The sequence below is a fragment of the Scyliorhinus canicula genome, chromosome 12, assembly GCF_902713615.1.
Source record: "Scyliorhinus canicula chromosome 12, sScyCan1.1, whole genome shotgun sequence".
Taxonomy (NCBI): Eukaryota; Metazoa; Chordata; class Chondrichthyes; order Carcharhiniformes; family Scyliorhinidae; genus Scyliorhinus; species Scyliorhinus canicula.
In genome coordinates this window covers 148490300-148503975 of record NC_052157.1, presented here as the reverse complement: position 1 = coordinate 148503975, position 13676 = coordinate 148490300, and the positions used below count along the sequence as shown (strand labels likewise).

At 48.1% G+C, this 13676-nt stretch overlaps 1 protein-coding gene across 5 annotated transcripts in view; it reads right to left on the bottom strand.

Moving 5' to 3' along the window:
- The window catches only part of cluha (clustered mitochondria (cluA/CLU1) homolog a), a 115531-nt gene that overhangs the window by 68417 nt on the left and 33438 nt on the right, over positions 1 to 13676 (bottom strand). For all 5 annotated transcript variants that reach the window (XM_038814465.1, XM_038814466.1, XM_038814467.1 and 2 more), the window contains exons 3-5: positions 11648 to 11819; positions 8679 to 8822; positions 2027 to 2154 (exon numbers count right to left, since the gene is read on the bottom strand). In XM_038814465.1, the coding sequence (XP_038670393.1) occupies positions 2027 to 2154; positions 8679 to 8822; positions 11648 to 11819 (444 nt within the window). The remainder of the gene's footprint in view (positions 1 to 2026; positions 2155 to 8678; positions 8823 to 11647; positions 11820 to 13676) is intronic.

The following is a 13676-nucleotide window of genomic DNA, read 5'->3' as shown; positions in this document are numbered from 1 at the left end:
ACTCTCCTCTTGCCTCCATCAGAGCAGCTCCAACACTGAAGGCCATCAAGACCATCCAAGACAAAGCAGCCCGCTTGATTGGCATCCCATCCACCAGCTTAAACCATCCACTCCCTCCTCCACCACCGCTGCACGAGATGCCCTGCAGCAACTCAACAAGGCTCCTTCGACAGCTCCTTCCAAATGCGTGACCTTTTGCACCTAGATGGGCAAGGGCAGCAGATGCATTGGAACACCACCACCTGAAAGTTACTCTCCACGCCACATACCGAAGGCTAAATTCTCCGTCCCGCCATATTTCTGTTTCAGCACGCCGGCGGGGTGCTCCGTTTTGCAGGCTGGTCAATGGGGTTTCCCATTGTGGGGCAGCCCCACGCCGTCGGGCAAAGTGGGGTTTATTTGGGTTATGTTTGCTCTGGTTTTGTTCTTGGTGGGAGGTGGTGGGTTGCTCTGTCTTTTGTGTTGGGTGCGGGGGGAGTAGGATGCTAAGCGCCATGGGCAGCTGAGCGGGCTAGTTCACGGAAGCACCATGCGGGGTGGGCGGGAGGTTAGCGTGCTGAAGGGGGTTGGGGGTTGTTATTTTGTGATGGGGGGGGACGGGGGGGGTGGGGGGGGGGGGGAGACGACTGCTGACAGGGGAGGGGTTTCTAAAGTGTGGTAAAAACTTAAGCTGTCAGCAGTGGGGGGGGGGGGGGGGTTTAAAAAGGGGAGGTATGGGGAGTTGGGTACGGTGGGGGAAGTTTGATGGGGGATTGGGTTTGGGGGGAGTTGCTTACGTCAGTCATGTTGGCTGGGTTGTTGTTGTTGTTGGTTTGGTGTGTGGATATTTATTTTGTTAACATTTATAATACAAATGCCTCAATAAAATATATATTTTTTAAAAACATGAAATAACTCATTATGAAATATTTGGTCTGTATTAAATGTATTTAATCTTATTCATGGGGCCGTAGTTAGTAAACATGCCCAATTTCAATACTGTGGCCCATCGAGATGAACAAGGCCCACTCACCAGCCCAGGTTGCCCATCACTGCATTAGAAGCTACAATATAGAAATGAGCCAGGTCTTCCTGAGCCTTTACCATCCACATAATACTAGTCCGAATTATATTACCCTCCCTGTTGCACTATCCCCTGATCCATCCTGTACAACTGACCTTGAACACCGACTCCACCTCATTTAAACCCTGGAAGTGAATCCCTACCTCACAGATCACTTATGTAAATTATAAATTCCAACCATTTAATCGGAAGCCCCTTAACTACTGGAAACAGTTTGCCTCCACTTATGCTGTCCCATCTATTCATAACCTCTAATCAATACTGCTAAATTCATTAGAGTTATGAGTGTTACAGCACAGAAAGAGGCCCTTCGGCCCATCACGTCTGTGCCACCCAACAAGAACCTACCTAATCCCATATTCCAGCACTTGGTCTGCAGCCTTGTACGCTACGGCGTTTCAAGTGCTCATCTAAGTGCTTCTTTTGTGAGGGCTCTCGCCTCTACCACCCTTCTCGGGCAGCGAGTTCCAGATTCCCGCCACCCGCTGGGTGAAAAGGTATTTCCTGCCCCTTATCTTAATCCTATGCCCCCTTCTTATTGACCCCTCTATACCAAGGGAAAAAACTTCTTCCCATCTACCTTTTGGAAGTCCCTCATAATTTTGCACGCTTCAATCCGATACCCCCCCCCTCAGCCTTCTCTGCTCCAAGGAAAACAACGCCGGCCTAACGAGCCTCTCTCCCCAGCGGAAACGATACGTGGGAAATCTCGCATTTAACTGGACAAGCAGCAAACGTGCTGAAGTTCCAGCGACGGTCAACGGTATTGGTCAATATCAGAGCAGACAGCTCACCTTCACTTTGATAAGAGATCGCAAACACAAACAAGTACCTTGGTGTCCTCTCATCAACCCGAAATATTCAATCTGTTCCTATCTCTGATGCTGCCTGACACGCTGAGCACTTCCAGCACTTTCCATTTCAATATTTCCAGCATCTGCAATATTTTGCTTTGGGTTTTACCTTTGTCTCCTTGGTCTGCGGCTGGAGGAAGAGCAAAGGGCGTTCCTTGCTTCCGGGGAGGATGTGTTCAGGGGGCGTGCAGTCAATTTGCTCCAACTCCGAGCCTTTCCTTTTGCGCTTCCCAGTCTCTGAGAATAAAAGTTTTGAAAATTGCAACAAGAGTCAGTGGCGCTTTTCGATCGGAAAGTACAAAATCCACTTTCTCCAGCGCTGCCATTGCCCACGGTGACCCGATCATCGTGGGGCAAAACTGATGGATTAGTTAATAAACGGATCAGGGTTATTTTATATTATAGGAGAAGTCACTGTCAAAACAATTCCCAGACAGGGCACTTTAATCCACTATTTATTTGTAGATATGACTTCTCTGTCCCCCGCTGCCCTTCGAGACTCCTGTCACAGCTGTCAAACTCTAGCTGCAGAAAGCAAACATCTGTACTTGGCTTTAACAGCTGAACAATGCAGGCTAGGGGGCTGCCTGCTCTCTCCATCAGGCAATGTAATCAAATCACGGTCAAGCAGTTCAGACTTCAGGGAAATAAAGACAAGGAGCGGCCACTTCATATTTCAAGCATAAACATTTTGTCACGAGAATGTAATTTAACACATTTTCTTATTTCCTTTAAAACAAAATTTTAGAGTGTCCAATTCATTTGTTTTTCCAATTAAGGGGCAATTTAGCGTGGCCAATCCACCTACAGTGCGCATCTTTGGGTTGTGGGGGCGAAACTCACACAAACACGGGGAGAATGTGCAAACTCCACACGGACAGTGACCCAGAGCCACCGTGCTGACCTAATTTGCTCCTTTCATATCATAGAATTTACAGTGCAGAAGGAGGCCATTCGGCCCATTGAGTCCGCACCGGCTCTTTGAAAGAGCACCCTACTCAAGCCCACGCCACCACCCTATCCCCATAACCCAGCAACCCCACCCAACACTAAGGGCAATTTTGGACACTAAGAGCAATTTACCATGGCCAATCCACCTAACCTGCACATCTTTGGACTGTGGGAGGAAACCGGAGCACCGGGAGGAAACCCACGCACACACGGGGAGACCTAAAGGTACTGCATCGTTCTCCAACACCTCACAAAACTGGCCATCATTCACGAGCAGGTCTTGACTGCCTATGGCACCAGGTTATCCAACAGCATTCGATACCCGAATTATAACCTGCTGCCTGCGCACACCTCCTGTGAAATGGATTGGGTTCAGGGGTGCGAGCTCCAAAACAAAGGCGGATCTGAGGGAGTGCTGGATTGTTTCCAACCGGACATTAAACCGAGGCTCTGCCGTGTGCTTCAAGTGGATGTTAACGATCTCCTGACACGGAGAACAGCAGCGGAGTTCCCCCCAGTGCATGGCCAATATTTAGGCTGCCCTTGCTGTCGCTGCCACTACAAGTGGCCTTCAGCGGACCTCACTGCCACATCTAAAAATATTCAGCAGGTGCAGCATCCCCCCCACCACGTTTAAGGGTTGCAGTTTTCACAGAAAACTGAATCCCAAAAGAGGAGTTAAAAATCCCAGATTTGGGCGGCATGTGGCGCAGTGGTTAGCACTGGAACTGCACTCTGAGGACCCAGGTTCGAATCCCGGCCCTGGGTCACTGTCCGTGTGGAGTTTGCATATTTTCCCCGTGTCTGCGTGGGTTGCACCCCCACAACCCAAAGATGTGACGGTTAGGTGGATTGGCCACACTAAACTGCCCCTTAATTGGAAAAAATACATATATCTTTATATTGGGTACTTAAAAAATCCCAGTTTTGCAGTTGCGATTTACTCGCCACCCAGCACCCGACCACTCATTGCCTCCCTCCCTCCCGCTCGCCACCCTGCTCCCTCGTTGTCCACAGGGCGGTGAGCAAAGAGACCAAGGATTGGGAGCAGGGTGAGCAGAACACGGCAGCACGCGGAGCAGCGAGCATTCAACAATGTCAGCCCACAGCACACGCCCCCACGGGTGGAGTGGCTGGAAATTTCCTGTTCTAGGCGCACAATGATGTACTCGCACAATGTTGGGTGGCACGGTATCACAGTGGCTAGCCCTGTTGCTTCACAACTCCACGATCCCAGGTTCAGTTCCCGCTTGGGTCACTGCCTCTGCGGAGTCTGTACGTTCTCCCCGTGTCTGCATGGGTTCCCTCCGGGTGCTCTGGTTTCCTCCCACAACTCTAAAGATGTGCAGGCTAGGTGGATTGGCCATGCTAAAATTGCCCTTAAGTATCCAAAAAGGCCGGGCAGCACGGTGGCACAGTGGTTAGCATTGCTGCCTACGGCGCTGAGGACCCGGGTTCGAATCCCGGCCCTGGGTCACTGTCCGTGTGGAGTTTGCACATTCTCCCCGTGTCTGCGTGGGTTTCACCCCCACAACCCAAAGATGTGCAGGGTAGGTGGATTGGCCACGCTAAATTGCCCCTTAATTGGAAAAAATAATTGGGCACTCTAAATTTATAAAAACAAAAAAAAAAGTATCCAAAAAGGTTAGGTTAGGTGAAGTTACTGGGTTACAGGGATAACTTGGAGGTGTGGCCTTAAGTAGGGTGCGCGTTGCAAGGTCCAGTGCAAACCTGATGGGCCGAATGGCCTCCTTTTGCACTGTCAATTCTATGATTCTGGTCAGCGGCACAGACTTCCCGTCTCTATGTGGTGGACAGGAGATAGTGTTATGTAAATGCATTCCTGTGTCTCTCTCACACACGCAGCAGTGCAGAAGCCAACTTCAGTCTTCCCTGGTGGCCAGGAGAGCTGACTCATTGTAGACCAATGGTCTTTCCAGCTTTGTATAGATTAGCTATTTACTAAATTAACTCACAAAGCAATCTGGGAGGCTTGGAAAAAAAAAATCAAAGATTGTGATGAATGTAGAAAATCTTTATATATGTCTTATTTCATGTCTGTTGCATGAAATAAAACATGTATAAAGATGTTATTAAAAGAATTTAGGTTAAAGTATGCAGATTATATGTCTGTTAAAACTGCGATTAAGGGATTAACAGTTTTATGTTACTCTGGGAGTGGCTGGGTCTGTTTTTAGTTTTGTTTTTCAGCCCTGCCTGGTGTCGGTTTTAAGACTCATCCTCGAGTTCTGCTCTGGATTCTGAGGGAAGGAGTTGTGTTTCATGGACGGACTTCTGAGAGGCAGCACGGTAGCATAGTGGTTAGCACGGTTGCTTCACAGCTCCAGGGTCGCAGGTTCGATTCCTGGCTTGCGTTACTGGTTTACTGGTATTGGGATAGGGTGGAGGTGTGGTCTTAAGTGGGGTGCACTTTCTAAGAGACGGTGCAGATTTGATGGGCCGAACGGCCTCCTTCTGCACTGTAAATTCTATGAGATTCTGAGAGCTTCTCTCCAAGGACTTTGTGAAAATATCTGTAAGGCACTAAGTGTTAATTTTATTATAAGTGACATGTATGTGGATTTTGCTCAATTGAAATTTTAGAAGTAGATGGGAAGGCAAGCGCAAAGCCCTTTCTTTTTTTAAAAAAGAACTGAGTAGTACAAAGGTTGGTAACATAGACGGGGGAGACCCTGAAGGTTTTTGGGACAGATACGGTGCCAGTGACATATCAACAACACTATGCCCAGCTACATATAATCATTGCCACGGGGCATCAGCCAAGTCACATGGGACGGGATTGGCTGAGCCAAAACAAATTGAACTTGTCGGAAATCCTCAAAATCTCAGACAGTGTCTTCCAGGAAGTCTTATGCAAGTATTAAGACGTATTCCAGAACGAGTTGAGTCGAATAAAGGGAGTAAAAGCCAACCCTAACTCAAGTCAAAGTTTTTCAGAGCTAGACCGGTTCCTTACATAGAACATAGAACAGTACAGCACAGAACAGGCCCTTCGGCCCTCTATGTTGTGCCGAGCCATGAACACCCTACTCAAACCCACGTATCCACCCTATACCCGTAACCCAACAACCCCCCACCCCTTAACCTTACTTTTTAGGACACTACGGGCAATTTAGCATGGCCAATCCACCTAACCCGCACATCTTTGGACTGTGGGAGGAAACCGGAGCACCCGGAGGGAACCCACGCACACACGGGGAGGACGTGCAGACTCCGCACAGACAGTGACCCAGCTGGGAATCGAACCTGGGACCCTGGAGCTGTGAAGCATTTATGCTAACCACCATGCTACCGTGCTGCAACAAAATGTGGAATCGGAACTTAAATACTGGGAATCATCAGACCCGTGCAGTTTTCTGAATGGGCGGCACCTGGAGGAAGCCTACGTAGACAGGGGGAGAGCGTGCAAACTCCACACTGACAGTCACCCAATTCTGTAATCGAACCCAGATCCTTGGAGCTGTGAGGCAGCAGTGTTAACCACCGTGCTGCCCCTTTACAAGCTAGGGTTCAAATTAGATTCAACAAGGCCTGCGCCCACACAAAGGCCAGGTGAGAGCCATAATGGAAGTCCCAGCACTGAAGAACGTGGCAGAATTAAGTCCTTCTCAGGGGCGGCAAGCTACTATGGTTGTTTTATCCCCAGTCTAGTGGTTAGCACCCACTACACTTGCTCTTACAAACACAATGAAGCACAGGAGCAGGTTTCCAGCACATCAAGCAGAGCTTAACAGTCAGTCTATTGGCTCACTTTGACCCAAGGAAGTCAATCATCCTGACATTGTGATGAGTCACCGTCCTGAATAGGGGCGGTCCTGTCTCACAAAATGGAGGATGGCTCAGAGTTCAATTGCCTTCGCCTCTAGCACTTTTTCTGATGCTGAACGGAAATACACACAAATAAAGAAGGACGGACTTGCTGCAATCAAGAAATTTCACCAGTGTCTATAGGTGACATTTCACAATAATAACAGACCACAAGACTCTGCTGGGGCACCTCCATAATGACAAGCCGATGCCTTCAATCGCCTCCGCCAGAGTAGAGGCGAGCATTGTTGCTGGGGCCTAGGATTAGATCTTTCAGCATAGGCCCTTTTTGCAATAATTGCACAGTGCCTATCCGGGGCCCAAATATTCAAATGCTCGCTCATAGCTACATTTGGTGGCCTGGCATAGATAAAGATATTGCATGCATGCTGCGCCAGTGTGACCCCTGCCAGACACAGCAGATGTTGCCACCCACAGGCAACCTCCACTCTTGGAAGTGGTCTGGTCGCCCATGGGCGAGGGCACGTGTGGACTGCGCTGGCTCCTTCTTGGTCGCCGCCCACTCAAAGTGGTTGGAGGCTCAAGAGATGAGAACAACAACCCTGGCAACCACAGTGGAGGCTCTGCGGTGGATGTTTGCTACCCATGGCCTCTCCGAAGTAACAGCGTCTGACAACCACACCCTGTTCACTGAAAAAAAATGTCTGCACTTTGGCTGGACAAATAGCATTTGCCATACGAGAAACCCCCCCCCCCCCATCTCAAACGGGTTAGTAGAGAGCTGTGCAGATGTTCACCGTGGCCATGAAGCAGCAATCCGACAGACTTAGATTGTCTGCCTTTCTACTATCTTACCATACAATCTCACTAGAATTAGTCGTGGGCCATCAGGACAAGACTTGGCTTTCCCGAATTTGGTAGGAAAGGTGGGGCACGGCAGGCCTCCCAGAGGAAGCAGCACGTATCGAACAAAGGAGACAGGTCATTTCAAGTGGCCAATCTGGTCCTCATCGGTAACTTTGCCTCAGGCCCACTTTGGCTACCAGGCAGAATTGTATCAAATTCAGGCCCAGTCTCGTCCGTGGTGGATTTGAATGGCAGGACAGTGCGGTAGTACACGGACTACGTACGAAGCCGTGGGACCACAATCCCAATCTTGGGAAGAGTTAGCACCAGTGCTCCGGTGGTGGAGCCAGAACAGAGGGAATCCAGGAGTTCTGAGGAGGCCGCGTTGATAAACCAGGAGGGAGCTGGAGAAGGGAATGCCCTTGCTGCGGTGGTCGAATCTCAGAGACAATCTGCCACAGATGACAACGTCGCTGCCTCAGAGTTGGAGGAGCCAGCTGGGGGACTAAGGCGGTCGACAAGACTCAGAAATCCCTCGATAGATTGACATTGTGACAAACTGTGATGGACTCTATTGTGTTTCTCAGCCTTTTTATTGTCTATTGTTACTGCATATAACCTCTTCTGGAAATATGTTACTGAGGGACTTAAGGGACGGGGTGGGGGAAGGGATGCGGTAGAGCAGCCCCGTTAAGAGGCAAACCCTCGTGGCCCATGTGACCAGCTCATGGTCTACCAGGCAGGAGGGCTTGAACCCCAACCAATGGGGTGGGAAAAAAGACCGGGGGGGGGCTGTGAACAGGGTCCCGGGCAGAGTGGACACAGGAGCCAGAGAGTGAAAACGTGTTTCGAGACTCTGTGCCTGTGTATCGTTTATCTTTACTTGTTACCAATAAACCAGTGTTCCTTTATACGGAGAGTCTCCCTGGAATCACCTTGAGCCAACACAGCTGCGAGATGACACAATACATTCACCTCCTTAGATAAAGGAAGGTACGGATTGGGCATGCCAAATAACTTGTACAGTTTAAACACAATTACTAGGGGGCTGCTTTTAAAATTAAATCATTAATGCAACATGCAGTGCCACACTGGGAGCTGATTTTCAACATAATCTCATGCCAGCTTTGAGGGGTACGTACGCACACGCACCCACCGCCCAGTTCTCTTCTTACCTCCCAAATCTCCCTCGGTGAACATGCTCAGGAATGACAAGGAATTGCAGTCTATGCCATTGTAGGAATCGGATGGGTCCAAGCTCTTCAGAAGGTCTCGGATGTGTCGCACATGTATTCGGGCTTCACGGACAGTGTAAGGCTCTTTGGGGGTTCATCAAAAATAAAAACACAAAAGTGATTAACCCGCTTTAACCCAGCTCGTTTTAAATACAGCTGGTGACGAGATAATTACGGATGGGAAAGGCCGTTCAACCCATCTTCCCTCAGCAATCCAGAGATATCCCAACACCCTCTTTCCTTGTCACATTGGAGCATTCAACTGCTTCTGAAATCATTCCAAGATATTTCCCTCAGGCTGGACAATCATTTTGCATGTTATATAAAAAGAAGAATTGCGTAAAAAAGAAAAGAGAAGTGGATGGAAGATCCCCTTTCCTGTTACGTGTTTTCTATCTCCTTTTTTTGTTTGTTTTTCTGTGTATAATTAATTATATCATGTATAAAACCCAATAAAAACATTTTTTAAAAAAAATAATTGAATGATATCAGCCCGCGAACGTATACTGTTGTTGTTTGAATGATCTTCCTTTATTCTACTCCCAAGTTTAAGTGACATTTTGCATAACTTTAAGAGTCTTGCTTACTTCTTTTGCACTTCGGCCTCTGGACGTGTAAATTGGTGGCCAGAACTGGATGCAGTGCTCAAGGTAAAGTCTGATTGCAGCACTAAATGTTTTGTATTTATCATGTTTATGTTGCCATTTTCTCATTAGGACTCCAGAATTGGGTCTTGTAAATGAGCTTCAAACTCATTTCCTGACACAGATTTGATCCGTTCTTCAGGAGTTATCGGATAAATTCTATAAAATCCCTACAGTGCGGAAGGAGGCCATTCGGCCCACCGAGTCTGCACTGACCCTCTGAAAGAGCATCCTAACTGTGTCCAATTTCCACCCCATAACCTCACCTATCCTTTTTTTTTAAATCATAAATATAAAGTGCCCAATTTTTTTTTCTTCCCAATTAAGGGGCGGTTTAGTGTGGCCAATCCACCTACCCTGTACATTTTGTTGGGAGAATGTGCAATCTCCACACAGACAGTGACCCAGGGCTGGGATCGAACCCGGGTCCTCGGTGCCGTGAGGCAGCAGTGCTAACCACTGAGCCGCCTTAACCTCAACTAACCTGCACATCTTTGGACACTAAAGGGGCAATTTAGCGTGGCCAATCCACCTAACCGGCACGTCTTTGGACTGTGGGAGGAAACCCAAGCACCCGGAGGAAACCCACGCAGACACGAGGAGACGTACAAACTCCACACAGACAGTCACCCATGGCCAGAATTGAACCCGGCACTGTGAGGCAGCAGTGCTAACCGCTGTGCCACCCTACTTTAATTTTGGAATACCCGAGCTTTTTTGTCGGAAATCCACAGAGATCACGTATCAAGTTAACGTTTTGATGAATGCTCAGATACCTCAGATGGCTGGATCTTGGGGTTATCCAGCAATGAGGCAACGACACTAAAGGAACAGGTCTTTCCAAATCTTCAGACACATAAATTTCAACAAGGACAAACCAGGAAACAAGGAATAGAAAACCGAACTGAATTGAAGTGATTTAGTTAGGCCTTATCAGACAGGTGAAGCCTACAGCTTGTAGCCATGGCAAGCCCTTGTGGAGGCAGCAAGCCCTGGTGGAGACGAGAGGCTACGTGGACCTAGTGGAGCCGAGAGGCTATGTGGACCTGGAGAACTGTCGCCACAGGCGGCGGAACTGCAGATGGCTGATCCAGAGAGATGTTTAGTGAGCCTGGAACCATACCGTAGGCAACAGGATCAGCTGAGGGGGAAGAGGGAAAGAGAAAACGTCATTCCATGGATTTTGTTTCCTTGCAATGGGATTCATCTCTGCACTGATCAGAAATGATTGGCTGAAAGGCAGCACGGCGGCGCAGTGGTTAGCACGGCTGCCTCATGGAGCCAAGGTCCCAGGTTCGATCCCGGCTCTGGGTCACGGTCCGTGTGGATTTTGCACATTCTCCCCGTGTTTACGCGGGTTTCGCCCCAACAACCCAAAGATGTGCCGGCTAGGTGGATTGGCCACGCTAAATTGCCCCTTAATTGGAAAAAATGAACTGGGTACTCTAAATTTATATTTAGAAAAAATAAATGATTGACTAAGGTGCAACTGGCTGAAGAAGCAATTAAGGTGATACAATGTTTTGATTTAATAAAAAACCTAAAGGTGATAGGACAGACGCATTCTGGCTCTTGTAGTCTGATGGGTATCCACGAAGACACCAGCAAAGCCTGATTTACTCTATATCAGCATAAACTGCTGTGAGCTGCAGCAAAGGACCAGGAGCTGATTGTGCAGTCGCCTCATGAGAGACATGGAGGTTGCTGTAGCTCGGGTGGATAACGATTGAACACATGTTGTACTCCTGAGAAAAATGCAACCTCCTGAGAGTCATGACTCGCTGAGCATTTGTGGCTAAAAGGTAGCGATTGATTAGTGCCTGTACTGCGAGTATGTGACTAGAAGCATGATCGGTGCCAGCAAGATCAGCATAAGGAGAGACGAAGGAACGTCTGGGGCGACAACCATTGCAAGAAGCAGCACCCTGGGTTTGGGGCTCAGAGAGACCATCGTAATCCACCAGGAGGGAGACTGATCACTTTGCCTCTTAACGGGTGGTATTTAAGTCCAAGCCGTGAGTTTTGATACCTTTGTGCATAGCAAAGAAAGACAGGATTTTATATTTTGCGTGTAGCAAAGTTTTATACTCTGTGTAATAGGGATTTGGTACCTTTTGTAGTGAGGTTTGATACTTGGTAGAATATAATAAAGGAGATTTGTTGTACAATAAAAGAGTTTGCGTGATTTGCCCGAAAGTTTAGTTGACCTTGTGCCAGAGCTTCAACACTCTGGAAAGGACAGTTGAATGGGAGACGGTACAATACCTTCTACTACTTTCAGATTGGAGCCTTCATGCAGGCCTTCGATGGATTTGAGTTCAGAGAAGTTGTCCAGAACATTTCCATCCAGCTGTAGAGAGAAGCATGTGCGATGGCATGTGTCCTCCCTGTCCATCAGGACCTGATGGATTTCCTGCACCATCTCCTGGGGAGAAACCTGGAAGCAAAAATGGAACAAGTCAGGAAAAAAAAAACCACCGTTAACACGGTAAAACATTCCCTGGCACGTCGCAGAACCATTCTCTAACAAAATTTGACATCCAAACATTAAAGGAGACGTTTGGACAGACGATCAAAGACTTGGCCAAATAGGTTTTACTCGTTGTCATAATGGAAAGATGGGTAGAACAGCAGAGAAACTTGGGGAGGGAATTCCAGAACTTGGAGCCTGAATGTTACCGGCACCGTCGGATTTTATCTTTGCAAGAGATCATTAAAACAAAACCTGTAGTACCACCTCTTATGGAGGAGAGGAGGGCAGAAAAAAAAAGCAGTACAGAGATAGAAGGAGGACTGCCAGGTTACTGCAATGTGTATTTCAGTGTCCAAAAGAGACAAGGAGTCTGGGGAAACACTCTGTCCCCACCAGTCGCCCCAGATTGGAGGTGGATAATTAGGTGCCTTCGCAGAAGAACGGTAATGGGGGCTCTCTCTCCTGGCTCGTTAATGTCCCTCGGCACACAATTAAATTTGAGACGGAAACAAAGCTGACATTGCGGTTTCTCAGCTGGGAAACGCCACTCCAACACAGGTCGAAAACCTCGGCAGTGTCGCAAGGCCGATATTTCCACAGGTAGCCTTGCTCCCGATAATATGCAGCCGGAAAACCCCCCCGAACCAAATCCAACTGCTACTCAACCGGAGGCTTGACGTCTGCACCATTTGTAATCGCCTTGTGAGCCTGAATAAAGTCTGCTGCCTTCTCCTGGCATGCCGAGGGCAGGAAGGAGCCAGAGAATAAATTGCATCAATTTAGCCCAATTTGGTCCTCAAATCCCTTTGGTGCTGGCTCTGAAAGTGTTAATTTTCAGGATCATAGAAACTGAATCAATTCCCAACATTTGTTGGAGATTCCGACCGTCACAGGGGTGGACAGGATTGCTCAAGGGGCATTCCCTAATCTACGCACATATGTCTGCTCAAGGCAGAAAATATCAAATTGGATCCAGTCCTGTCCAGCTCCAATCTTGCGAGGAACCAGATCATCCCCATTTTAAACGTTCCCGTGGGTGTATCCAAAGAATGTGGAGGTTTGCCCTACGCACTTTCAAGAAGAGAGCAGGAAAGGAAGAGTTGGAGAAAGAGTGGGGCGGGGTGGGGCAAGTGTCTTGCATCAGCAGAAATTTCCACTCTTCTACAGAAGAGTTGGAGATCCTGCTGGTGCCAAATTAAAAAGGGAACAAAAAAGATTTGCATTTATATAGCGCCTCTCTGGACCTCAGCATGTCTCACAGTGCTTTATAGCCAACGATGTACATCTTGAAGCATAGTCATTGTGGTAATGTAGGGAACGCAACACTTAAATTGCGCACGGCAAGCTCCCACACACAGCAATGCAATATTGACCAGATGTCTTACCGATCTTGATTGATTGAGGGACGAATGTTGGCCAGGACACCGGGGGAAACTCCCTTGCTCTTCTTTTGAAACAGTGCCATGGGATTTTTTTTTTTTTTAAGCATCCACCTGATGAGGCCGATAGAGCCTCCACTTAACATCTCATCAGAAAGGCAGTATCTCGGAGCAGCTCCACAATTCTCTCAGTTCTGCACAGGAGTGTCAGCCTAGATTTGGGAGATGGTGGCGTAGCCAGTAACCCGGGCTAAAGCTCTGGTAATCGGTTCAACACCCACCATAACAGCTGGGGGGTATTTAAATTCATATTAATAACAATCTGGAATTGGAAGAAAATCTGACCACGAGGCTATCATCGATTGTTGACAAAACCCATCTGGTTCACTAATGTCCTTTAGGAAAGGGAATTTGTCACCTGTACCTAGCCTGACCTACATGC